Source organism: Neovison vison, chromosome 7, assembly GCF_020171115.1.
Source record: "Neovison vison isolate M4711 chromosome 7, ASM_NN_V1, whole genome shotgun sequence".
Taxonomy (NCBI): domain Eukaryota; kingdom Metazoa; phylum Chordata; class Mammalia; order Carnivora; family Mustelidae; genus Neogale; species Neogale vison.
The window spans coordinates 17,449,632-17,475,306 of record NC_058097.1 but is presented as its reverse complement, the minus strand read 5'-3'; the positions used below and the strand labels follow the sequence as shown (position 1 = coordinate 17,475,306).

Genomic DNA, 25,675 nt, shown 5'->3' with positions numbered 1-25,675 from the left:
TGGCTGAAGATACCTCGAAAGGGACCAGATGTCCTGTCTTTGGTTTCCCGTGTGGTGTTGCTGCCCAGGGTGAACTATTACCACTGGAGCTCTGCTAGGATCTCGCCATGAAGCCCTTGAATGGTGGGATTGTTTTCTTAAAGATTTATTTATTTTGGCAGGAGAGGGAGACCCCCGAGATCACAACCTGAGCCAAAACCGAGTTTTGTGCCACCCAGGCGCCCCTGGCCTTGAAGCCCTGTTTGTAATATTCAGAATAGATGGTTACTTTCAAGGCTCAGAAGGGTTCAATTGAAACCTTGTATTTTATAAAATGGGCGACGTACAGTTAAGGAATTGGTTCTCTGTTATGTTTACAGCACTTGGGATTGTGTTTTCTTACACATTTTGTACTTTAAAACCTTTTATAGGAGTACAGTGCTCCTTACACAAGTAACAAAGGGAAGAGCCAGCAATTCAGGTTCCTCAGTTACAGGGCTGAAGTAATAAGCGGTGACAGGTTAACACTGTCCTTGAAATCTGCCTGAGTTTTCCTCTCCCTGGGGCAGGTGTGGAGCCCCACACTCGGGAGTCCAAAGCAGCTAAAGGCACTTTGGCTTTTAAAAGTCCACTTGGTTAGGAACCTTTGTTTATTTTACGGAGGAGTGAGTAGAGTTCCACATTCCTTCCGAAGCTTCAGTTCTGTACCCTCTAATGGGTGCAAAGGACATTCCACGATGTCTACTGAGTTCAGGACAACTGGCCTGCCCAAGGTGTGCATGAAAAGTAGGCAGTAAGTCCCCTTTAAAATTCAGGCCTGAGTTTTTGTGTGAAGGCCTCCTGCCCCCTAGTGTCCTCTGGGGATACTGCAGTGCAGTCGGTCAAAACAGTCTGTGCTTTTGCCACTCATAGTCCTTATGCCAAGTTGGAGGAGAGCTAGCGTCCTTGGACCCATGGCACAATGTGGCCACTAAGGGTCAGGTATTCCAGGGGCTGGGGCCAGCATTCTCCGCCTCCCTGCCCCCTACCAGAAGGGAAAGGGAAAGCAGAATATTGGGATCTTTACTCAGAAGCTCCCAGGAGTCATACATTGAAGGCACCAGGGCTTACATTTTTAAAAAGCAAGCGTGCCTGCTGTGGACATCAGCCCCACAGAATCTGGGTACGGACCATGGCCAAACAGATCGAAGGATCTCATGGTGGTATTCAGGAGGCCCAGATCAGGCCACTGGGAGCAGGGTAACACCATTCCACCCCCAGCCCTGCATATAGGGTCCAGCCGTCATCTTTGGGGTAAACAGGCAGAGCAACAAGTGGGAGATGGAGCTGGGGCTTGAGCTCATTCTAGGTGCTGAGAGCTTTGACAAGCCCAGGAAGGAGCCACCTGGTTGAGGGTACTGGTTCTCTGGATGCCAAGAGAGACATGACAGACGTTAGCCAGCTCTTACCTCCTGGCTCCCTCACCTACAAACACACCCACTCTTTGGGGGCCTGTAGCACAGTTCGGGGCGGGTCACCAACAGGCATCAAACTGGTGTAGTCATCAGGGGCTAACTGCGGAAGAGAAAGAGATTTAGGAGAGGGAGCTGTAGGTTCAGCCAGTTCCCAAGCCCTCCAGCCACACCTCACCTGATAGGCCTGGAAGACGCTGAGTAGATCCTTCATACCAGCTGTATATGGGACACCCTGCATACGGACCAGGGCTCCTGGCTGGGACAACACTGAGGTGGAAGCAGAAGCCAGGGCAGCAGAGGGTGTGGCGAGGTAGCCCACAGTGGTCGGGGACACTGGGGGGCTAGGATGGAAGAGGCAGGATTAGGAATGTAGTCCCATCTGTGGCCTAGACCTGCCTCCCTCCCTCTTCCCGTCTCTGCCTGTGTTTAGTTCAGTTCCTCCTCCCTAAAACTTCTGTCTCCAGAGTCTTCCATTCTCATTTGTAGACGGTATTCTCCAGACCATACCAGTCACTTCCTTGTCCATCTTTGATTAAGTCCCAGCTCTGACAGACCTTGGATTACGTGGCCCAGGAAGGGGATCATGACCCTCCCGCACACCAGAATGGGGGCAAGACTGTGGAATTTTCTCAGCAGCTGGTACCTGGGGTAGTAAGCTGTGTAGTTCATGTAGAGTTGAGTGGCTGGCCCTGGGTAGTAGGCAACAGGGGTAGGGGCAGCAGGCACCCTGGCAGCCGGGAGCAGTGCTGAAGAGGGATACAAGGCGGCCGTCTCAGCCGGGATGAGTGTTGGGGTGGCCTGGAAGGTGGCGTAGGTAGGTGGTGAGAGGCCTGGAGGCAGAAGCAGAGAGTGCATCTGCAGGGAGCCCAGCACTGCCCTGGGTGAGGCAGCCAGAAGAGAGTCCCCACTGCAGAAAGAGAGGCTTACAACAGCTTGGCCCCCACATGCCTCCTTCCCCAGCCCCTGTAACACTCACAGGGCAGCTTGCAGGGTGGAGGGGACATGCCACTGCGGCTCAAGGTACCCCCCATTAGCACACGGCTCATCTCCTCCGTGGAGCAGGGGACCACTTCCACATAGCGTTCCTTCATCACTTTCTTATGGCAACGCTGGGCAGCAGCTAGGGCCCGCTCTGCTGATGTCATCTGGATGAAAGCGTCGCCTGAGGGCCGACCCTGTGCACAGGGTCGTCTCATAAACAACCTGTCCTGGCAAGAGTGCCTCGCTCCCAACCACACAGCCCTCTCTGACCGTGTCGGTCGCCCTGCCGGCAAAAGCCTCACCTGCTGGTTGAGCACCATGTGCACCCCGTGGGGCCGGATGTCAGCAGCTGCCTCCCCCAGAAAGCTCAGGATGTCTTCAATGGTGGCTGTATAGGGCAGGCCTCGAAGGCGCACACAATCTCTCCCAGTCCCCGCTGCCAGTGGGAAGGGGATGGGGAGCAGGGGAGCGGTGAGTGTGGGAAGGAGTGGGCTGGATGCATAGCGGTTCAGGACCTGGCAAGGAAGGCAGCCATGGGCCCGTCAAGCCAGGTGGGACGGGGGACCCTGGAGGAGACGCACACGGGAGGAGGGAGAGCCCTGGGCGCTCACCTGTTGCACCTCAGCCGCAGTGCTCCGGAAAAGTTCGATGTATCGCTTACCCAGTATGCCCTTGTGCCTGCGCAACGCAGCCTGCGCCAGCTCCTCACAGGCGAAGAGGGCAAAGGCATCACCGGTGGGCCGGCCGTCAGGGTGGCGCACAAACAGCAGCCCGTCAGCACCCCCAGTCACCGGGCACTCGGGCCCCAGAAAGCCCAGCACGTCCTCCGGCCCAGCCGAGAAGGGCAGTCCCCGCAGCCGCAGTATCACCTGGTCTTCCCGCGACAGGAAACGAGCCACCTCTAGTGATGTGCCTTGGTGAGAGGCAGGGGAGTCACCCACTGACTTCATCTGTGCCCTTCCAGATACCCGCCTTCACGTGGCATGCTGGGAAGGGGACAGGAAAGTGGGGAGGGGGGCAGTGGTGGGCAAGTGGGACACGGACAGAGAACTAGCAGAGCGAGGTGCTGCCGGGAGCATACTCACCCCCCGCGATCTTCACAAACTCCTCTCCTGTTGCTTTGTATACCTGTGGGGACAATGGGGACAGCCCATGGGTCTGCAGTCTGGTGGGCCTCAGCTCTGCCCTGCTTTACTCCCAGCCCAAAGCCCCACCTCGATATAGCGGACGCCCATGTGGTGCTTGTGTCTCTGCAGCGCTAGGTCCCGCTGCTCGCTGTCCACAAAGCGGATGAGGGCCTCGCCATTTCTGCGGCCCTGGGCGTTGAGGCAGAGGGCGACACCACCCCTGCAGAGCCAGTGCAGTGCTTTGTTAGTGCCTCAGGGGCAGGCCCGCCCTCCAGAGCCCGCCCACCCTGCCAGACCCACCTGGCAATGTTGAGTCCTTTGAAGAACCGAGCCACATCCTGGTCTGACGACTGCCAGGGCAACCCACGGGCCCGAACCACGGTCTCACTGTCCACCACATCGGCCTTGCTGCTGCGGGGGCAGGGCAGAGTCAGAGCCCCGCAGCTCTTGGCCCCCCCACCTCAGCCCCACCCTCACACTCACCAAGGGCCTGTCTCGTATTTCTGCTTTACCACCTCTGCCTTCGAAAACAATTGACCTGAGAGGAGATGGCATGGGGGTCAGCAGGGTCTGGTGGAGGGGGGTCTCCCCACCAAGCTCTGCAAAGAGAGGACAGTTGAGGGGGATAAGAAGGTGACAAAGGAGCTTCTACCTATGGTCTCTCAAAGAAGGTAGCAAGTGGGGAAGGGGACTTTGAGGATGTAAGACGCAGACATCCCCTAGTCCTGAGAGCAGGTGACAGGTGGTGAGGGAAACCTTACCACTGGGCTCTTCGAGCAGGTGGAGGATGACAGCTACCATTGTCTTCACTTCCCAGACCCCAAAGTCATCCTCTGTGGCATCTGTCTCCAGCCCCAAGTCTATGAGCAGAGAAATAACAATAAGGAAATCCCAACAGAGAGGCAAACATTTGTTCTGATCCGGCTCATATATGCCCTTACAAGTCCCCATCCCAGACATATGCAGACATATGTCCCTATTTCAGACATACCCCAGCACCCACACGAAGGCATGTCTCGTCAAGGACTTTACAGATAATGTAAACTCGTGTGTGTAACCCTTCAGGATGCACACAGTCAAACACAGCTTCCCCCCGACCTAACCCTTCCGGGTCGCAGGTACCCTGTGCCATGGTGGCCACGGTGAGCTCCCTGGCAGGACAGGTGCTTGGGTGCTGCACATGGAACTCTCTGCGGAGGTCGAAGAAGGAGAAGAAGGTGTCGGGGAGCACCAGGTTCTGGAGGCACATGGGAAGGGGCATGAGTGGGGGGAACTGAGTGGCCCTGCCCAACCCCATGACAGGGGTCCTGGGAACCCTACCCCCTGCTGTGCCCTCAGTGGCATACCTTCCTGGAGGCCTCGGGGTGCAGGACCTGTCTCAGCAGCTGCTGCCCATCAGTGCATAGCATGTAGGGGCCCCCACCTAGCAGAGCCACATCCCCGCTCACCAGCTGTGAGAACTGGGGAGAGGGAGTGGGGAGAGAGAGAGACACATGCTCATAGCTAGGCGGGCAGGAGGGAGGGCACAGGCTGCAAAGCAGGTTCAGCTAGATGTTCAGCCCTACCCTGCCTGGGGAGGAGTTGGCCATAGGTGTGGGGCCTGGTTCTGTGTCCCTCTTCTGCCCCAGAACACTGTCACCTTCTCCAGGCCAAATGGGGGCAGACACGTATCACCCAAAGCCCCCATCAAACACACTCCTCAGAGTCTGGAGTAGGGCCAGAGCAAACACCTGGTGGAGTGGGACAAGCAGGTGGGAAGGGGCGGGGCAAAGCAGGTTAAACCTGTCCCTGACCAGGCACCACCCTCAGACTGGTCGGGGAGGCCCAATCCTCCTGCTTGGGGCATAGCTGGCTCTCGGTCAATGGCAGCCCCGCCTCTAGGTCTGACCAACCGAGGGCCAGAGAAAATCCAAGGACAGAGCTCCACACCTGGACGCCCTGGGCAGCATGAGCTTTGACCCACACTATCGACCAGCTGGCACGGAGTTGTTTGCTCACAGAGGGGGTGGCACTTCTCAAGCTGCCCAGCCCCACCCCCCACCTCCGGGCCCCCCAGCCTTCCTCCTTGCTCGAGAACAGTAGAAGTACTAGGCACAGGCCCAGAGCGAGCCAACCCAGTTCTCCTTCAGCGCGCTCCCCAAGTAGGGTCTAACCTGGGAGCCCTTCTGGAACAGGATCAGGTTCAACATGTTTCTACCTCATCAAGAACCACCGGCGTTGTTGGAAAATGAAAGAATTTGTGTGTGTAAAGCACTTAAACTCATTACACTCAAGAATCAGGCTCAGGAGTGCAACACAGGAGATAAGAAAAAGAAAACAGCAGGGGAGCCGCCTCCCACTTCAGCCAGGACTGGGAGGCACCCTGGGCCTTTGCACTCAGGAGACAGGTAGCCTTCAGGCGGGGTCCGGACAGCGCCCACGCCTGGCCAGCCGGCCGGGACAGGCCTAGACGAGCAGCTTACACCTGGCGGCGTCTGCCTTGCAGGCAGACCCCGCCCTACTCCCCCGCTCCAGCGTCTCCTAGGCGGGTGGGTGGGCCGACGTCGCCGGCGGCGGGGACCGTGACCTATGGCCGACACCAGGCCCCTGGGCCCTTTTGCCTTCCGACCGCCGTTCTCGGAGACCTGGCCAGGCAGGTTCCCAGAGGCGTCTCACCCCACAGCCCTGCCGGCCCTGGGAGGGGTCTCGCAGTTTCCAGCCCACCGCGTCAGTAGGAGTGAATCCCTGGAAAGGCTGAAAAGGAAGGTGCCCCCAGGAACGGCCGGCACACGCGGGAATCTCTGAAACTTTTAAACAACAGGAACTCGTCCTACCGCCCAGGCCAGTTGGTCGCAGCACGCCAGGCCTTGCCTCCTGCCGCCTCTCCCGCTGAGAAATGTCCCCGCGGCCCCGCCATGCCTCCACTCACCCGGGCCCCAGCGCTCACCTGCTGCAGCACCTTGTCCAGCGGCTCGGCCCGCGCCAAGCTGTCGGCGCTCAGGCCGCTCGCCTCGCGGCACTGCGGGCTCAGTGCGGCCGCCTCGGCGCGAACCAATGACTTGTGCAACGTCCCCACCTACGAGCGGCGGGAGAAACCTATCAGCCACTGTTCCCCTCGGATCCTGGGGACCCCACCAACCCCTTCTCACCGTACCTGACGACTCCGCGGCTCCACCACTTGCCAGACTAAGAGGATCAAGTCGGTCTCATCGGAACCGAGGTCCGGCCCCAGCGCACCGGCCGTGGCTCCGAACAGTACGACCAGGGGTCCGGGCCCGGGGCGGGGGTCGGCGGCAGAGTCTGAGGTGGGGTTCGGGCCCGGGGGCGGTGGCTGGGGAGGCGGCGGAGTCATGGCCGCAGAGGAAGGGGGGCGCTCGGGCAGACACACGCGGACCGACGAGGCGCACGCACGCACCGGCCGACGGCAGACACGAATCAGCTTGGGCGGGACACCGTGTGTCGGGGGCGGCACCTGCGGCCCGGCTGGCGCTGTGGGCGCTGCTGAGACCCGCCCGCGGCGCCCCGTGGGGCGGGGCGGCTACTGGCCCCCGCCCTCTCCCGGCGAGTTACCTGTCGGCCCCGCGGGCCACGTGACCGAGGGCAGCCGGGGGAACAGCGGGGAAGGCTGCTATAACCTAGACCAGCGCGTGCCTGCTCAGACGCCCGGTCTGGGTACGCGCTCACGGCCCGGCCTCCCATTCCGTCAAAGGGCTTCGCCTGATTCGGTGTCGTTCTACTCTCTGTCCCTTCCCACCATGAGGCCTGCGCCAAGAACAGTGCAAAAACAGGGGTCACACGGGATTTGTGATAATCACCAGGAGGCAGTATAGGGGCTGTGGGGGGGGTCATGACGGCCGGTCGGGGGGTGACAGAAGTCACCTAACAGGGAGGTGAATTACGGGATATCACCCAGAGGCCTGTGCGGGGGTGGTCACCAGAGGCCAAGTGTATTAGGGGGAGGGTCGGGGATCAGCAGAGGTTCTTAGAGCCATGGGAATGGGGGAGTAGAGGTCACGGGGCAGGGCTCGTCCACACACGTGGGAAGACCTGCCCGCAGTGCCGAACACTAGGTGGTGTGCAGGCCTCGGTGCTGGGGAAGCAGAAAGCGCGCCCGCTCCGACTCCAGAGAGCGCCACTCCCGACGGGGGTAAGCCTAATGTTCGGGGTTACCCCACGTGGAAACTGCTGCCTGTTTTCGTCGCCCTCCCCTCCTGACCTCTGGAGATGTGAGCGCGCCGGCGGGTGGGGGCTAGCGGCGAAGGTGTACTGTGCGCGTGCGGGCTGCAGATCCTCCATCTCTTCTCCATCCGAGACCAGCAACCCAGTAAGGGCAGCCCCGCGTGGAGGACCTCCAACACCCTTTCGCCCCGTCGTGCTTGGTGGGGCTCCTTTACGGCGCATTTCCAGGCCGCCCTGGACTTCGCTAAGTGCTCCCCGTTTATATGATTGAGAAACTGAAGAGTATGGCGGGAGGAAAGGACGTGGGCTTGCGCCAAGGCCGCGCGGAAACTGAGGCGGGAGCCGCACCTAGCGCTTTCGGAAAAGCTGGGCGCAGCGTCCGGACGTTCAGACGATGGAGAAAGAGCCCGGGGTGGACAGGCGCTTCCGAGGCCTTGCCCATTAAACCCACACTTCCGCGCATCCCTACTTAACGGATAAAGAGACCGACGTGCCCAGCACGGAAGTGATTTGCGCCGGGAGTAGGAAACAAACAGATTTTCCAGCGGCTTCGGGTGACGAGCGCTTCCTCTGGTATAGGCGGGTATCCGCCCCTTTCCGGACAGCCCACTCCGGCGCCTGCCGGCTGGTTCCGACGACGGAAGCGCTAGGCCAATCAGGCCCTGCGGGAGGGGGAAACTTCGCTCTGCGGGTCCAGTTAGCCTCTAGATAAGCCTGGAATGTCAAATATTTGTTTGGGGGCGGGACCCAAGAGCGAAGTAAGGCTCCTCCCCTATCCGCCCTGGAGCGCGCGTGCGCTTGGCGGAGTTGGGCTTTTCCTCCATCCAAGCCTTTGCCTCAAACCCGTGTTCACCCTCACGGCCTCTCCTAAAACTCTTTTGGCGGGCGTGCCTCTTTGTAGGGCTCCTCTCTGGGCTCCAGCTTCTACAAGACAGTCCGGCGTCACCACCTTGCCATCTGAGCGCTAACTCGATCTTGGTCTCAACCTTCCGGGAGCCCTCAACCATTGAACCTCTAGACCTTCACACTAGGCCCTTCCCTGTTCTTCCTTCAGCGTGGGTCTCGAGGTCAGGTGTTCACGGAAGCCACCTTTTTTGAGGTGACCTCTCCAGTGTGGCACCCCTAGCCATCCTGGCAGCGTGGGGCATGACAGTTCCCGATGATTGGACTCTTAAAAAACTAAATTCTTTAACATTAGGGCCCCTGCTTTGCTGAGCTCCTTTACTCATCTTCAGATGGATCCTCCCAGATCACACATATTAATACTAAACAACCCTCACTCCTCCCCCCCCCCCCAAGTAACTTCTAACACAGTAAATCCTTTATTGTCTCCCTACACCACATCCACTGGGAACTCAGGCCCTGGAGGACAGGCTCATCCCCAGTGCTTACCACATTGCCTGGCTTGTAGTACTTGCTCAAGACAATGAATGAATGAATGATTGGTTGTCAAAGTGCTTTGCTTTGCATCATGAGCCTTTGGATATTTCAGTACCCTTCCCTGGGGCTACAGGTCTTTTTCCTCTGGGAGTCTCATCTGAGCTCTTTCCTCCTCTCCAACCCATCCCATGTCCTGCATTTTCTCTCAAGGCATCTCCCCCTGTAGTAGGGGTCGCCACAGTAGTTTGAGATTTCTCGATTTCATTGAGCAGTGTCCCCCATCCTAACCTAGCTACTAGGGTTCATAAATCGTTAATCGTTAATTAATTAATTGGAAATAACATACGTGAAAGGGGTGAACAAGGCTCCAAAGGTCCAGCCCGTAGCGTTTCCCAAAGTGTAATTCAGGTACTCACGGGGAAAGGAACTTGGTCCTGTGAGCCAGGCCACACACAGTCGCTGAATCTGGCGCTCCAGCGGCGGGTACATGAAGGTTGGGGCAGATATAGGTTGGGAATCCTCATGTGAGCCTGGGAGTGTGGCGGGTTATGGGGATCTACCAGGAGTCTAGGAGTGGTGTAAAAGCGCCCTCCTCTCTCCCTGCCAGGCCAGAAAATATCCCACTGTGGAAGAGGAGTCTCCGCTGGATGCCTTGTTGGATCCACTGCGGAGATCCACACTCGCCGCCTCAGGGCCATCCACACCCTCGGCGGCCCCGTGGCCCACAACTCGACCATCTGCCGCTACCCTTCCTTATCTCCCGAGCCGCCTGAGTAGCCAGCGCTCTGGGCTCCACCCAGGTTCCCGCTAAGCGCCTTTGCCGAATCTCCGCTGAGTACCCACCAGGGGGCGCACTGACCCTGTCGCCTGAACCAGGTGCTGGGGGCTGGGAGGAGGGACTTGCCCAGGAGAGCCCAACCTGGGGCAATGCTCCACGACAGAAGTGAAAAGGGAAGGGCCTTGAGACCGCCTCCTTCTGGTTAGAGCATCTTTACCGCTCCTGGCTTCCTGGGCATAGGCCAAGTTTGTTTGTCTTTTTTTTTTTTTTTTTTTAAGATTTATTTATTTGTTTGACAGAGAGAGGGAGGGGACACAAACAGGGGTAGTGGGAGAGGGAGCCGGATAATGCCGGCTTGATCCCAGGACACTGGGACCATGACCTGAGCGGAAGGCAGACACTCAACGACCGGCCACCCAGGGGCCCCCATAGGCCAGGTTTTTAAGCTTGGTTTTCAAGACCTCCAGCCTCTCTGTTCCACTCCCACCACCATGTGCCCCGGACACACTGTGATTGTTCAGGCCTCCAGGCTGCTGCACATACTAAGCTCCCTACCTGGAGGCATCTCTTTGTTTTCCTGGCGAATTCCTACTTACTCTTCAAGACCCATCTCAGGGGCGCCTGGATGGCCCAGTGGGTTAAGCCGCTGCCTTCGGCTCAGGTCGTGATCTCAGGGTCCTGGGATAGAGTCCCGCATCGGGCTCTCTGCTCGGCAGGGAGCCTGCTTCCCTCTCTCTCTCTGCCTGCCTCTCCATCTACTTGTGATTTCTCTGTCAAATAAATAAATAAAATCTTTAAAAAAAAAAAAAAGACCCATCTCAAATAATTCCTCCTCCATGTAACATTCTTTGATGCCTAAGCCAGGTTAGATAACCTGTTCTGGGAGCACCAGGGTGGCTCAGTTGGTTGAATGTCTCCGTTTGGCTCAGGTTGAGATCCCAGGGTCCTGGGATCAAGCCCCACAGTGGCCACCCTGCTCAGAGGGAGGCCGCTTCTCCCTATCAGTCTACCTGCATTGTGCCTACTTGTGCTTGAGCGCTATCAAATAAATAAATAAAATCTTTAAAAAAAAATAAGAGATAGGGCGCCTGGGTGGCTCAGTGGGTTAAGCCGCTGCCTTCGGCTCAGGTCATGATCTCAGGGTCCTGGGATCGAGTCCCGCATCGGGCTCTCTGCTCAGCAGGGAGCCTGCTTCCTCCTCTCTCTCTCTGCCTGCCTCTCTGCCTACTTGTGATCTCTCTCTGTCAAATAAATAAATAAAATCTTAAAAAAAAAAATAAGAATAACCTGTTCGGTCATGATTTGGTCATTGTTTGGCCTTTCGTGATTCCAGGGAGGCTCTGGCTTCAGAGGAATAGGATCCTGATGAACCGGGAGCTTTAGGGAGAATCAGTTGGCCTCCAGATGGGATCAGCTCTGGCTACCAAACCAGCTCAGAAGCTGTGGTCTTGATTTCGTTGCCCTAAGCCCAGGCACCCACCTAGTCCAGACAGGGGAGCTCGGAACTTGTGCAAGCAAGAGGGAATGCAAAGGGTCCAGTGTCACAGAAAAAGGGCAAAAGCTGTTGGCTGGATTCTCATCTGAGGAAGGTAGCCCAACCAGCCTGTGGACCTCTCAGTCCCTGATCTCCTTCTTCAGGTCTGACAAGCACCAACCAGGACTGCATCCTGGAAGTGGGGGAGTGTTAGAGAAGGGGGCGTAGCACTCAGTCAATCAATATATGTTCAGCACCTGCTGTGTGCCTGGAACTGTGCCAATGGTACTTAGTAACCCAAAAGGCAGTGCACCAGTAGCAGGCAGGTGAAGGGCTTCCTCCTGCATGGATTATATTCCGTTGGGAGTCAGGTAGGGGCTGCTTCAGAGTCAATGGTGTCTGGGCTGAGACCTAAAGGCAGAACGCAGCTGAATCCCCAAAAATGGGGGCTGCAGAGTGATCCCATGCAACAAGTGCACAGGTCCAGAGTGAGAATGAGGTTGTCCTGTTCTAGGGAGCAAGAAGCCTGTTGAAGGTGGAGATGAGCAACTGAAGAAAAGAGGAAGTGAAAGTTATGGGAAAAGGCCAGAGTCCCCTGCAGGGTCCTCATTCACTGTGAGTGAGATGGGTATGATGCTTGCAGTAGGAGCATCGTGAGTGGGATTAGGCGGACAACGAGGGGCTTCATTTAATGTTTAATGGCGTCAACCTGACCCATGGAGAACAGTCCATAGGAATAAGGGCATAAACTGGGACATGAGCAGGGAGGCTACTGTGGGGATGAAAGTAGTTTGGCTTTGGAAAGGTAGACTGGCAAGACTTGGTGACTACCGGGTTGTGGGTTTGAGAATTAGAATAGTTTCTAGAATCCAGGATGTGCCCAGGTCTGCAGCCAGGGAGGGATCATGTGGATGACAAAGTCATTATGAGAAGGGGGAGATCCTTATCTTCTGATTCCCTCTCCTCTCCACTTTGTTGGCACAGATCATTGCTAACTAGGCCTTGACATCCTCTCCCTGCAATGCCCATGGTTCCTATCATCTTCTGGGCCTGCGGGACTGGGACACCCTGTGAAGGGCCCATGGTCACCTGAGGCTGCTGGGTTGACAAGACATTCAGACTGGCCACAGTCCAGGGCAGCCCAGGCCATCCTAATGCCTACCCCCCCTCCACTTAACCCTTGACTCTGGACTCCTGCCTGTCCCTAGTACTGGCGAAAGTATCTCTGATCTCCCACTGTGGACCTGTACTAGATTGGTCTTCAGCAACCCCTCTTCTGGGGCCTAGGATGGAGGTGGGGAGGCAGGGGTTTGGGGTCCTTGCTGGGGCCCAAGAGAGATAGCTGGACCTTCAGAGAGTAGTGTACCCCAACCACCAATGTGTTTCCCTGTAAGAACATAGGAGGGGTTGGTCAAGATGGTGAGTTGATTCATCCAGGCTTACTCTGAAAGGCTAGAAAAGGTCAGCGATTGGCCAAGAGGAAGGAAGGAAGGAAGGAAGGGGCGTGCCAGAAGTCTTAAGACCAGCTACAGGAGGATCAGGGTGCTGTCTGGCCCTCAGGAGGAAGTATGTGGAGGATCAAGACTTTCAGTCTCCAGACATACTGGTCTCCTTATCCTGGAGTGACCTATGGTGCTGGTCATACTGCCAGCTGTCAAATCTGCCCATTATGTTTGCCTCTGATTCCTTGAGCGGGGAATATGTGTCCTCTCTGGATCCTCAGTTTGCGTGGACTAAGAATGGTAGGTGGAATACAAGGTCAGAACACTTGTCCTGCTCTGCTAGGGAATCTGCCAAATAGGACATGGCCACAGGGCTGAGGCTCAAACCTACTTTCTCCGGGGCACCAGAACTGCTCAGTCTCGTAGGGTGACTCCATGATGCCTGCAACTAAAACTTTAGGCCAGGCAGCCCTCACACATTGACTCGGCCTTTACCTGTCCCTCCTACCCACATGCTTAATCCCTGGACAGACGCAGGGGGACCCCTGGACCCCTTGCTTGAACCCACGTGCCATCATGGCAGGGTGTGAAGAATTGGTGTGGGGGCTGCACAAAGGTCCTGGTCAACTCCCGGTCCCCTAAGGCCCAATAACTTTCCGGGACTCACTTCTCCCCTTCTTCCCCTTGCTCTGACCAGAGTGTCTCAGCAGCCTCGAGCACTGGACCCTGAACCCACGCTCTGGCCAACCCGTTCCAGATCCCAGGTCGGGACGAGCCAGGAATCGGGAATGAGGGCGCGCAGCGTGGACTTTGGGTACCCAAGGATGGGTTGGGTATCCAGCAGCGGCGAGCTGGGTCCCACTGGTCCCGGACTGAACGGAGAAGCCAGACTGAACCCCAATCGATCGATGCGCTCGGCGTGCGGCGCAGTCTAAGGAGCTGGCTTGGGATCCGCAGGGGCGGGGCGGTGAGCTCCGACTGGGAGGGACGTGCCTGGAGGCGAGTCCCTATTGGCAGGTCTTTTGGGGGAGGCGGATTCTGATTGGTCAGGCCCTTGTGGCCGAGTGCGGGCGGTGGGGTTAAGCGCGTCCCCGCCGCCCGGGCCTAGGCGCGAGCACGGAGCGCTGAATCCGCACCTCGGACCTGTAGCGGCGGTCTCACGCAATGGGGCTTCGCGTCTGCCTCTACCATGCGACTCTGCTCCCGGGTGGCTTTCTGTTCCTCCTGCTCCTGGCGGACCCGGCGCTCCCGGTCGGACGTCCCCCTCCGGTGGTGCTGGGTGAGGCTTGGGTCCGGTCGTGGGTCCGTGTGTTTGAGTGTCTTGCAGGACGGGGTGCGGGGGCGGGGAGAGGAGCTATCTTCTCGGTCTGCATCTGCTCCTAGCACGAGGTCGGGAAGCATATGACTGTCTGTCTTATCACCTGGATCTGTTCGTCCACCTCCCGCCATGCTGGGCGCGGGTGTGGTCAACCTCTGCTCACCTTCCTCTGTAGAATATGGGGTAAGTGAGAAGGCTACGGTACAGTTGTCCTTCAGTACCCCTGTCTACGTCAGTCCCAAGCGTTGCCTTGCTTTATGCCCATTTTTTTAGCTGGAGAGACCGAGGTCCTTTGGCCCCACTCCTGAGCCTTGGTGGGAGCTTGGGTGTTCTCTTGGTCCCAGGGTCCTCACTGTTGGTCTGGGCATGGCTAGGAGGCTGTCTTTCTGGACCCCCAACCCCATATGTTTCAGGAGGCATTATTAAAAGGAAGCTTTTTGGGGAAAGAATGACTCTCCTAGCCTGCCACCAAGACTCCCCCCCACCCCCAAACTTATGAAATGGGTGGCCTTGGGCCTGAGGGAGGCCTAAGGGAATCTGAAGATGGCTAAAGACAGAAGTAAGGGTTGCAACAATGGCTGTGAACAGATGTGAGGAAACATGCTTGTACTCTTAATCCTGCCAGACCAGTTTAGAGTGGGCTATATTGGGATTAGATGATCTCCCCTGCCTATTCCTTCCTTGGTCCTGGGCCCTGCAACTACGCAGGAGCCTCAGTGTTTCCTTGTGGTGGTGGACATGGAAAGACTTCTGTCTTGGGGGCCTTGGATGCTTCATTCAAGTATTGAGTTGGTGGCCAGCCAGGACTCGTCTTGGGGGCCTTGGATGCTTCATTCAAGTATTGAGTTGGTGGCCAGCCAGGACTCCTAAAGGCAGAGACATTCCTAAGGTATATGTTAAATACCTAATCTGCTGCAGCATGACCCCCATGCTCTTTCTTCTTCTTCTTTTTTTAAGATTTTATTTATTTATTTGACAGACAGAGATCACAAGTAGGCAGAGAGGCAAGCAGAGAGAGAGGAGGAAGTAGGCTCCCCGCCGCGCAGATAGCCGGATGTGGGGCTGGACCCCAGGACCCTGGGATCATGACCTGAGCCGAAAGCAGAGCTTAATGACTGTGCCACCCAGATGCCCCCAGAGTCGCAAAATCCTAATCTGCCTAGCTTCTCAGAGAGTGAAGGTGTTGGCATAAATCCTGGGAAACCCCAGTGGGCAGCAGAAGAGCTGTTCCTGTGCATAGAGCAGGGACCTGACCTTGGCTATCAGAGGATCGCACCCAGGGGTGACCATCCAGGTGAGACCTAAATTGGTGGTAGGGGAAGCAGAGACCAGAGAAGTGATAAAAAAGAATTGGGCAGGAGGAGACTGTAACAAGCCATTTCTACCCCCTCAGCCTCAGTCTCCTCATCTGTAAAGTGGGCATAGTAAGGACATTCTCTCCCAGTGTTATTTGAGGTGAAGGGTACATAGATATCTCTTGTCCTAGTTTTAAGCAAAAAGGGGCTTAAGAAATGACCACTGCTATTTTTAGAGGCCACACAGCCTGTCCAGGACAAGGGGCATTCAGGCACAGCAAATCTGGTGGCTTCCTCTTTTAGCCAATTCCTTTTTGATGGAGACAATGACCAAGATCTCTGTACTGTCATGCTGAAGACTCCCCACTTCTGCATCTGTATTATTAAGGGAGGTGAAGGCAGGTGCCTCCCCTGCCTCCCATGGTTTCGCTGAGGGCACTGTGAGATGATGTACAGGGAAGGCATGCCCTCTTCAGGGCTAGGTTTGTAGAGCCCAGAGAATGCTCAGGAGAGCCAATAGCTGGTTGTTCACTTGGTGAACATGGATTCTAAATGAGGATGTGCTTGGAAGGTGTCAAGGGCATGGCATGTAGAAACAGGTGAGGCCTGAAAGGTCAGTGGGAACAAATATTCTGAGTAGGGCCTTAATATTGGGCAGTGAAGCTGCAGGGATGGGTTTGAGTGTCGGGAGGGCCCCAGGGTTCTGTGTAGACTAGGCTCTGTGCAGCTGGTCTGTTGACCAGCTTGGGCATAGAGAAGTTATCCTTGGGCCGGGGCACACCCACCCCTACAGAGCCATGGCTGGAATGGTGTGATGTTTCAGGGTAGCCATCTCTGCCACAGGGTCCAGGTGTGCTGAGAGGCTAGGGCCCTCCAGATGGTCTGCTCCCTGAAACCTTACTGGGCTCCCAGTAGGCTGGCAGCTGCCTGTGTTCATTGCCCCCCCCCCAAGCTTGTCCTGGAATGCCTTCCCTGGATTCAGTTTTGGTTGGTTAAGTGGCCCAGGGTTTTGTCTTCTTTCCCTCTCCTTCTTTGAGTGAACAAGGCCTTCCTCTGTAGCCTGGAACAGCTGTGGGTTGAAGGCCTTTGGGTTCAAGCCTCAGGGGTCCCCAGCCTGCCAGGTCCAGGGCCTCATGCGTGCTCTGTCTCTCTCTGCAGTGCCCGGTGATTTGGGCAACCAGCTGGAGGCAAAGCTAGACAAGCCAACGGTTGTGCACTACCTCTGCTCCAAGAGGACGGACAGCTACTTCACACTCTGGCTCAACCTCGAACTGCTGCTGCCTGTCATCATTGACTGCTGGATTGACAATATCAGGTGGGGGCTGGGGCACAGATGAGGTGCTGCTCACCGACCCAGCCTAGAGAAATCTCTAGAACCTGTTTTTGTCTCCTCCCCACTCAGCAGACCCTGAGGTCACTGACCTCTTGCCCTTCTCATTTCCTCAGGCTGATTGGCACCAACTCTGCACCCTCCCAGACAGAACTTTTTCTGTTTCCTGTAGCTCTTGTCCCTACCTCTCCAGTTTATGCCTTGTAATTCACACGTTGTGTGTGAATTCCTGTTTTTTTGTTTTTTGTTTTTTTTTTAAATTTTATTTGGGCGCCTGGGTGGCTCAGTTGGTTGAGTCTGCCTTTGGCTCAGGTCATGATCTCAGGGTCCTGGGATCGAGCCCACACCAGGCTCCCTGCTTAGGAAGTCTGCTTCTCTCTCTCCCTCTGCCCCTCCCCTTGCTCCTTCTCTCTCTTACTTGCTCACTGGCTCTATCAAAAAATCTCTTCACCTGACTCACAGTCTCGAGATACAGGTCCCATGCTTCACCGACTGAACCGGCCAGGCGCCCACTTACATGTAGATTCTATGCTCCAGCCCCTATGTATAGTCTCAACATGGCTGTACCCTTTCCCTTGCCTCTGAGTTGGCCACTGGCCCCTCAGCTTCTTGTTCCTCCTGGGATATACCAGGTCTCTATGTCTTTGTACATACGGTTCTTTGAGCCCGGAATCTACCTTTACACGCTTTGCCTTATAAATTCTTTCCCATTCACTCTTTATTTTATTTTTTTTTTTAAAGATTTTATTTATTTATTTGACAGAGAGAGATCACAGTAGGCAGAGAGGCAGGCAGAGAGAGGGGAAGGGAAGCAGGCTCCCCGCCGAGCAGAGAGCCCGATGCAGGACTCTCGCAGGACCCTGAGATCACGACCTGAGCCGAAGGCAGCGGCTCAACCCACTGAGCCACCCAGGCACCCCCCATTCACTCTTTAAAACCTGAGCTTGGTCCTTCTGAAAAGTTTCCCTTGCCACTCCCCAGAGCTCTTAACCTTTCCTTCCTCCAGGCCACATGCCTGTTTCCTTTCATCCTTATCAGGTGCCATAACTTTGCTTCCAAGGATGTTTCCCCGCTAATAAGATGATAATGTTTTGGGAATTACTGCTTATGGAATACAGGCACTGTCCATATTACATACTTTCTTTCATTTAGTCTTACAGCAGTTCTCTGAGACAGGTACTGTTTTCAGATGAGGAAATCTGGAGACTCAAAAAGCGTTACAAGGTTGCCTCGGGTCACTCAACTAATAAGTGGCAGAAGCAAGATGTAAACCCAGATTGGGTGACTCTGAGCTAAGACCCAGCTCCCTGAAGGCAGAACTTGTATCTTGTTTATCTTTATAAACATAGAGCCCGGAACACAATTGGTACTCAGTAAATGTTGGAACTGAATGTAGTTTCACAAACTAAATTTTTTTCCTGGGGACATACTGGCTCATTCTCCAGGTGTTTTGCCTTTCCCAATTGTTTGTTTATGACACATGCTTTGTTGACTTTTTCCTCTTCTGTACATGATCAGGTTATTTCTAGGCTGTTGATCTGCAAATCTATTTTTATACCAGAGACGTGGTCTCAGGTACTGCCAATGGGCGTTTCAGGCTGATACTGAGCGGGGCTTGTCAACCTTCATGGACATCTGACCTGTTTAGAGCTGCTTTGGCTTTGTAGAAAGTTTTCTCCACTTTGCTGAGTGGCCACTGGGTTCATTGACAAGTTGCCCTAGAGAAAATGGGCTCCCAGGACCTATTATTTGGGTCAAAGTTGGTATCTTGTCAGCTTTCTGTGGCTGATCTCAGGGGATTAGAACTCAGGGCCATTAAGGATTGCAGGTCTAGCCTGTGTTTTCTTTTCTCTCTTTTTCTTTTTTTTTAAGATTTTATTTATTTATTTATTTATTTATTTTTAAAGATTTTATTTATTTATTTGACAGAGATATCACAAGTAGGCAGAGGCAGGCAGAGAGAGAGAGGAGGAAGCAGGCTCCCTGCTGAGCAGAGACCCGATGCGGGACTCAATCCCAGGACCCTGAGATCATGACCTGAGCCGAAGGCAGCGGCTTAACCCACTGAGCCACCCAGGTGCCCCAAGATTTTATTTATTTATTTGACAGAGGGAGACACAGTGAGAGAGGGAACACAAGCAGGGGAAGTGGGAAAGGGAGAAGCAGGCCTCTTGCAGAGCCGGGTGCCTGATGTGGGACTCGATCTCTGGACCCCGGAATCATGACCCGAGCCAAAGGCAGTCGCTTAAAGACTGAGCCACCCAGACACCCCTAGCCTGTGTTTTCTTGGGCACATTTTTCTGCTTGATAGCAGGGAGGCCAGAACAGAGTTCCTGGTCTAGCACAAAGCTTTCCTCCTGTCTCCCACCACCCTGTCCTGTCGTTCTTCCAGGCCTTATTTATTTATCCACGTAGCAGCCACATGTGTTTAGGCCCGGAGGTGGGGCTTTCTCTGTTTGGTTCTGTTGTGTGTTACACTTACCCTCTCCTTTGCCCTGTGACGTTTTATGGTGGGTGGGAGGAGATGAATCCGCAGAGATGGGGCAGTGGGTGCATGCAAGGTTAGGCTGCCTGCCTTTTGGGTCAAGTGTGATGTGGATGGCAGAGCCAGGCCTCGCACTTCCCTTTCCTATCCAAATCCAAGAGCTACATTCTGAGGTGGATGACACCGAGAAGAAACTATCGCTTTGACAAGTGTCCTTGGATCAATCTTCGGAATGGGTCTTGGTTGGGGTCCTCAGGTGGATGCGGTTCCTCTGATCTGTGCTTCATAAAAGTTGCTTTGTTACTTTTTGGTCTCCCCTATACTTCCTGCCAAATGTGAGGACAGTAAGGGATATGGCTCAGGATCCAGGGCAGTATTAGGACACACCAGGTTCAGTGTCACCTCTGGATCACTAGCTCAATGTCCTCCCCTGACAGGCTGGTCTACAACAGTACGTCCCGGGCCACCCAGTTCCCAGATGGTGTGGATGTGCGCGTTCCTGGCTTTGGGAAGACTTTTTCACTAGAGTTCCTGGACCCCAGCAAAAGCAGTGTGGGTATGTAGCCCTTGCTTATGGCCTCCAGGAAACGGGGCTGGAAGTTCTGCTATATTCCTGGAGTGGGAGAAGTGCTCTTCGTTTGAAAGGGTAGCCTGTAAACTGTCTCGAATCAGTGTAGCCACTGAGTCTTACAGTGTTCCCTTGGGGATCTTTCTACAGTAGATGTCCCAGTCTCCTTATTGGGCGTGGCGTGGGGGGTTAGCACTGCCTGTCCTCTCTCTAATTCCCATACATTACTGTCTACAGGTTCCTATTTCCATACCATGGTAGAAAGCCTTGTGGACTGGGGCTACACACGGGGTGAGGATGTCCGGGGAGCCCCCTATGACTGGCGCCGAGCCCCAAGTAAGTGGTTACTTTTGCTTCCTCCCTGATGTCTTGGGGGGTGGGGATGAGGTCACAGTCACCATAGGCCCTGAACTGTCCCCTCCCCTGGGCCCTCTTGTGTCTAGCCTAGCAATCACAGCTGTCACCCCTAGTCAGTCTGTCCTATCCTTACCCATTCCTCCCCCCAGGATTTCTGGGCCTCTGAGCCCTGGGGAGAGATAATGAGGTTGAGGAGGAGAAAAGGAGCTCCTAGGTTTCCTCCCATCTTGGGAAAGAAGACAATTCCCCCTTGGATTTTAGCATTTTCACCACCCACCTAGTCTTGGATCTGACCCGAAGAACATTTAGTGGTTCAGGCCCCAGGACCCTTCCTTCCTGACTACTGCCTGGCTCTGGCCTACAGATGAAAACGGGCCCTACTTCCTGGCCCTCCGGGAGATGATCGAGGAGATGCACCAGCTGTATGGGGGCCCTGTGGTGCTGGTTGCCCACAGCATGGGCAACATGTACACACTCTACTTTCTGCAGCGACAGCCACAGGCCTGGAAGAACAAGTATATTCGTGCGTTTGTGGCACTGGGTGCGCCCTGGGGGGGCGTGGCCAAGACTTGGCGTGTCCTGGCCTCAGGTAAGACCCTGCCAGACCTAGCAAGTATGGCTGGGGGTGGGTGGGGGGGATGCTGATGTCAGGGATGGTGTTCTCTCTTTCCTTCAGCAAATGTCCTTCCAGGCCACTTTGTGTCTCTTCTCTTGGGTGAGGATCCTTCTTTCTCCAGAGTCATATGCTTTTCCAACCATCTTTTTTTCCAAAAGAGAACCTAACACTTTCCAAAAGGGAACCTAACAATTCCTTTTTTTTTTTTTTTTTAAAGATTTTATTTATTTATTTGACAGAGAGAGATCACAAGTAGACAGAGAGGCAGGCAGAGAGAGAGGTAGAGGAAAGCAGGCTCCCTGCTGAGCAGGGAGCCCGATGCGGGACTCGATCCCAGGACCCTGAGATCATGACCCGAGCCGAAGACAGCGGCTTAACCCACTGAGCCACCCAGGCGCCCCGGAACCTAACAATTTCATCCCACTAGTTGATGGCCTTGGTTATCCGTGTACATTTTTTTTTTCCAGTGTGTCCAGGCAGTGGCACAACTGTTGGTCACACAGGCATTTGCTTTTGCCTATGTCTTCACACATACACTGTGCTCTGGCCTGGCTGGCCTAACTCAGTCTGACCCCAATTTCTTTGGGGGAGCCTTCTCCCTTTCTTCCTTTCCACCTTTGCCCCACAGAAGGAAAGTTGGGCTACAGTTTCCTGTTTATGAGTTAGACCTCCATCTGTGGCAGTGGGGAGCCTTTGTGGGTAATGCAGGGAGGAAGCAGGTGCAGATTTCTTTGGGCTTCCTTGCCTGGCAGTGGGGAAAGCCGCCACCTCCTTCCCTAATCCTCCCCAGTTCACCTGCCTGTTTATGACTGTCACCGTGCTAGCTGTAGCCAGGGGGCTTTCCTCCCTCCCTCTGCTAGGACGGGGTAAACCCATGGCCCCTTACTTTAGGAGCCACAAGCCGCAGCTGTGCTCGGCATGTGAGGAGCTTTCTTCCCCATATCATCAGCACTGCCTGACCTACTTGTTGGTCAACTGATAGTTGCCATCACGTGAGACCCAGTGCCTCTCCCGGTAGTGACGCTGGATTGGCTGGACGATGAATCCAGATATAGAGAGGACTCATTATAGCCACGTACTCTGTCCAGCCGGGACCTGAAAGGACAGATGGAGGCATGCCTGAGTCTGAGACAGGAGCTGTGGTGGGGCTCGGGTTCCGGCCTTTCCGAGCCTCCCTGTGAATCCCTTTAGAGCTGTGCCTCAGGTTCTGGGAAACTGTTCTGTCAGGCCTTGACAGGCCTGTGGTAGTCATGGACTAGCTAGGGGCTTCCTTTTCCTCAGGGGTTCTACAGCCAGAACCCCACAAGAGCAGATGGCCTCTGGTCAGTCAGAGAGATGCAGGGATGGGTGGCTGTGGGCCCTGAATAGATCACATGACCCCTGTTAACAAGTTCCAGCTCACTCCCCAGAGGCCTCACCGGCTGTGTTGTTGGCATTCCTGTGTGAGAAAGCTTCACGTTCTGCCTGCAGCCTCCCCTCCTGCCTTGACTCCTGCTGGCCTGGTTGCCTGGGCCAGTGACAGGCAGATGAGTGGAATACGACCGGGGTGGCTGGCGGCAGGCCTGAGACTGAGCCTGGGAAAAGGGAAACATGTTCATAACTCAGTGTAAGAAAAGAAAAAGAGGAATGTGTCTCTGGGCTGCCAGCGTGCTGACTGACCTTCAGCAAGGTCAGTGCCCACAAGTGGTGACAAGTGCTCAGTGGACGGTACCGTTTACACAATGAATCACCTCGTGGGTATGCGCTGCCTAAATCCCTGGTGACGAAGTGCAGAAGGAAAGAAACAAATTACGCTCACATGCTTCCCAGATAGAGCAGAAATAAGGGGAACATGGGAGTTAAAATGTGGATGAGTTATAATGGAGGCACGGGATTGCTGACTGGGCCCCTCCTGGGGGGCCCCCCCCATAGAGGTGCTGGCTGCACCGTGCTCCCCAGCCAGTGCGCATGCCTGAGCACAGACTGAGCGAGCCCTTTCCCTGCAGGAGACAACAATCGGATCCCAGTCATCGGGCCCCTGAAGATCCGGGAGCAGCAGCGGTCTGCCGTCTCCACTAGCTGGCTGCTGCCCTACAACTACACCTGGTCATCTGGGAAGATCTTCGTGCACACCCCCACAACCAACTACACGCTGCGGGACTATCACCGCTTCTTCCAGGACATCAGCTTCAAAGATGGGTGGCTCATGCGGCAGGACACGGAGGGGCTGGTTGAAGCCACAGTGCCTCCTGGCGTGCCGCTGCACTGCCTCTATGGCACCGGTGTCCCCACACCAGACTCCTTCTATTACGAGAGCTTCCCAGACCGTGATCCCAAAATCTGCTTTGGTGACGGCGATGGCACTGTGAACTTGCAGAGTGCCCTGCAGTGCCAGGCCTGGCGCGGACGCCAGGAGCAGCAAGTGTCGTTGCAGGCGCTGCCGGGCAGCGAGCACATAGAGATGCTGGCCAATGCCACCACCTTGGCCTACCTGAAACGTGTGCTCCTTGGGCCCTGATCCCCGTGCCAGGCAGGGCTGTGGGATGGTGTGGCCATAGCTGCTTCTCTTGTCCTCTGGGGCTCTCGTGGCCCATGAGTGGCATGGTCTGTGACTGACTGCCTAAGGTCCTCAGTCTTGGGTTGTGACACGTCTGCCACTGGGAAGTGCTGTTTCTTATCCTTCCTCTGTGGGAGGGAAGAAGGAAGAAATAGTCTGGCCTCACTTGAGGGATCCTTGCTGGAAAGAATGCTGCTGCTGATGGGATTGCTGTGACCTCAGGACTGGCTCCGCAGGCGGATCGTCTGGCACCTGGCCCCAATCCCGAATTCAGGGGCCATTTGTTCCTCATACCCCTGTGGCCTTTTCACATTTCACCCACCAGGCCCTGGTCCCTCAGTCTTCCTGTGAGGGATATTACTGAGCTGTGGTCCCTGTCCCTAAAGGTCCCAGGGATGGGCTTCTGGTCCCTACGGTGATCTTCCCACAAACTGGCCACAGGTAGGCTTGCTACTGGCTGTGAGTGGCCTATGGCCTTGTTGCTCAACAGCTTGACTGTGGCTTTCTGGAGCAGCCTGGTTCCTCCTGCAGGCAGGGGCAGGTTCTGTTCTCCATGGTCCCCAGGTCCTGGGACATTCACTCCTACCTCCCTTACCTCCAAGAGCAGCCTAGCTCAGGACTGGGCAGCAGGGGGCCCTCCATTTCTTGGGGGCTCTGTCCCTGGAGCCTTGATCCCCTTGGTTGGGCTGTTACCCACAGTATTGATGATGGTTCCCTTTGCCCTGGGACTGTGGTTCAGGGATGAGAGCAGGGCTCAGTTCCATGGCCTTTTAGGTACTCATGAAGAAAACTCAAGGAAGCAGCTGAGGCCATTCAGAGCTACCCTGAGCTGCCCTCTTGTTAACCCTACCATCCCATTTCTAGCACCCAGGTGGGCTGGCACAGGGCTGAGAAGAGGTAGGGCTCTTGCCCATCTTGCCTATCACCTACTCCCACCAGACAGCTCAGTGGTGTTTAGTCTGCAGAGACTAGCCCAGAAACTTGAGTGAGCCCCTGAGAGAGCCAGGTGGCTTAGGACTCCCCTTAGAGTTTTCTGTCTGTTCCAGAGGTGCTTCATGGATCTTTCTATATAATCGCAGGGATGGATGGAGAGTCTGAATCTGCCTTGGGGACAGTCATTTCCAAGTGGGCAAGTGGCTATAGGCCAAGACTGGAGTCTGGCCTCTAGGATATGACCCCAGAGTCACAGTCAGGCTGGACCATGCTGCTCTCCCACCAGGTTTCTGTGGAGCTGGATTTTCTCTGTTGGGAACATACCCAGCATCTCTCTCTCCTTTTATTCCTGGGTGGTGGGCTCCTCATGGAGTTCTAAGCAGGCTGTACCTTGATTCTGGCAATAAAAATATTCTGGATGCTGTAAAGTACCCTGGCTGAAGCTCTGTTCTGAGCAGGAGAGGAGGGAGGTAGTGGAGTGGTGAAGGGGATAAAGAGGCAGGTAATCAGGGGCTAGACCTTTCCTGAAGCCTTGATGGGTTCTCTCAGCACTAAGGAAAGCTTGGGTTCTGTGCACCTATTCGGGCTTTATCCTCCTGCTCCATCTCCTGGAGTCTGCTTCCTCTGCTGGGATTAAGAACCAGGACCTGAAACATTCCCATTGGAATGTGGCCCCTGCCTTCCCTCTGTTCCTGCTTGGCCCACAGGCCCCACGTGCTGCCGTAGAGCTGGGGGCAGTCCTGCAGGTCACCCTGGCTGGACTCTCCTTCCCAGCCTTTTTGTCCTCTCTCAACTTTAAGGTCTCAGCATCTTTTGATCTTAGAGTTCTTTTTAAGACACAACCCATCTACTTCATTTCTTCAGATTATCTGCCCACCATCTGTCTCTCTCCCTACAGAGACTGAGGGAGGAGAAACTAGGCTGAGACTAGGACAGAGACCAAGATGGGCAGAGACCAAGACTGGGAGTCAGTGGAGATGGATAAAGACAGAGAAACAGGGGCACCTGGGTGGCTCAGTGGGTTAAGCCGCTGCCTTCGGCTCAGGTCATGATCCCGGGGTTCTGGGATCGAGTCCCGCATCGGGCTCTCCGCTGAGTGGAGAGCCTGCTTTCCTCTCTCTCTCTGCCTGCCTCTCTGCCTACTTGTGATCTCTCTCTGTCAAATAAATAAATAAAATCTTAAAAAAAAATACAGAGAAACAGAGAGCCTGATACAGGGAAACATGTATAGAGATGGGGTCCGGGACTGTCTGTGGTGCGGAGCTCAGAGAGGGGTTTTAGGGCAGTGCAAGTTGGTGAGAGCCCCAGTTCCTGCCTCCTCCACAGAGCCTGGGCTTTATGCTTTAATACCCTCTGGACCACTAGAGGGCGCTCTGAACCATCACTGCGCTAGTTCTTGGCCAAACCTGGAAGAAGGCTGGCCCAGAGAGGGTGAGGATGCCCAGCGATACATGGGTCCAGCTG

General features: G+C 55.3%; 2 protein-coding genes across 7 annotated transcripts; one reads left to right on the top strand and one right to left on the bottom strand.

Annotated features, from left to right (window-relative positions):
- Positions 1-286: 286 nt before the first annotated feature.
- ESRP2 (epithelial splicing regulatory protein 2) lies at positions 287-10,164 on the bottom strand. Of its 4 annotated transcripts, XM_044255879.1 has the most exons (16): positions 7,737-10,164; positions 6,675-7,282; positions 6,468-6,596; positions 4,888-5,001; positions 4,664-4,778; positions 4,303-4,401; positions 4,025-4,079; positions 3,842-3,952; positions 3,629-3,761; positions 3,500-3,542; positions 3,026-3,327; positions 2,717-2,929; positions 2,410-2,608; positions 2,077-2,263; positions 1,609-1,774; positions 287-1,533 (listed from the first exon to the last, which is right to left on the bottom strand). In XM_044255879.1, the coding sequence occupies exons 2-16, from the start codon at positions 6,870-6,872 to the stop codon at positions 1,444-1,446; spliced, it is 2,154 nt and encodes a 717-aa protein (XP_044111814.1). In that variant the 5' UTR covers positions 6,873-7,282; positions 7,737-10,164; the 3' UTR covers positions 287-1,443. The 4 variants fall into 4 exon arrangements, with proteins under 4 accessions (XP_044111814.1, XP_044111816.1, XP_044111815.1 ...); XM_044255881.1 differs by having other exon boundaries at positions 287-1,529; positions 6,675-10,164; XM_044255880.1 differs by having other exon boundaries at positions 3,842-3,949; positions 6,675-10,164.
- PLA2G15 (phospholipase A2 group XV) lies at positions 6,754-24,642 on the top strand. Of its 3 annotated transcripts, none has more exons than XM_044255885.1 (6): positions 6,754-6,775; positions 16,545-16,701; positions 19,639-19,757; positions 20,007-20,105; positions 20,491-20,715; positions 22,728-24,642. In XM_044255885.1, coding segments are annotated over exons 1-6 (1,113 nt in total). In that variant the 5' UTR covers positions 6,754-6,774; the 3' UTR covers positions 23,240-24,642. The 3 variants fall into 3 exon arrangements, with proteins under 3 accessions (XP_044111820.1, XP_044111821.1, XP_044111818.1); XM_044255886.1 differs by lacking the exon at positions 6,754-6,775 and adding an exon at positions 13,850-14,052 and having other exon boundaries at positions 20,616-20,715; positions 22,728-22,882; XM_044255883.1 differs by lacking the exon at positions 6,754-6,775 and adding an exon at positions 13,851-14,052.
- Positions 24,643-25,675: the final 1,033 nt, after the last annotated feature.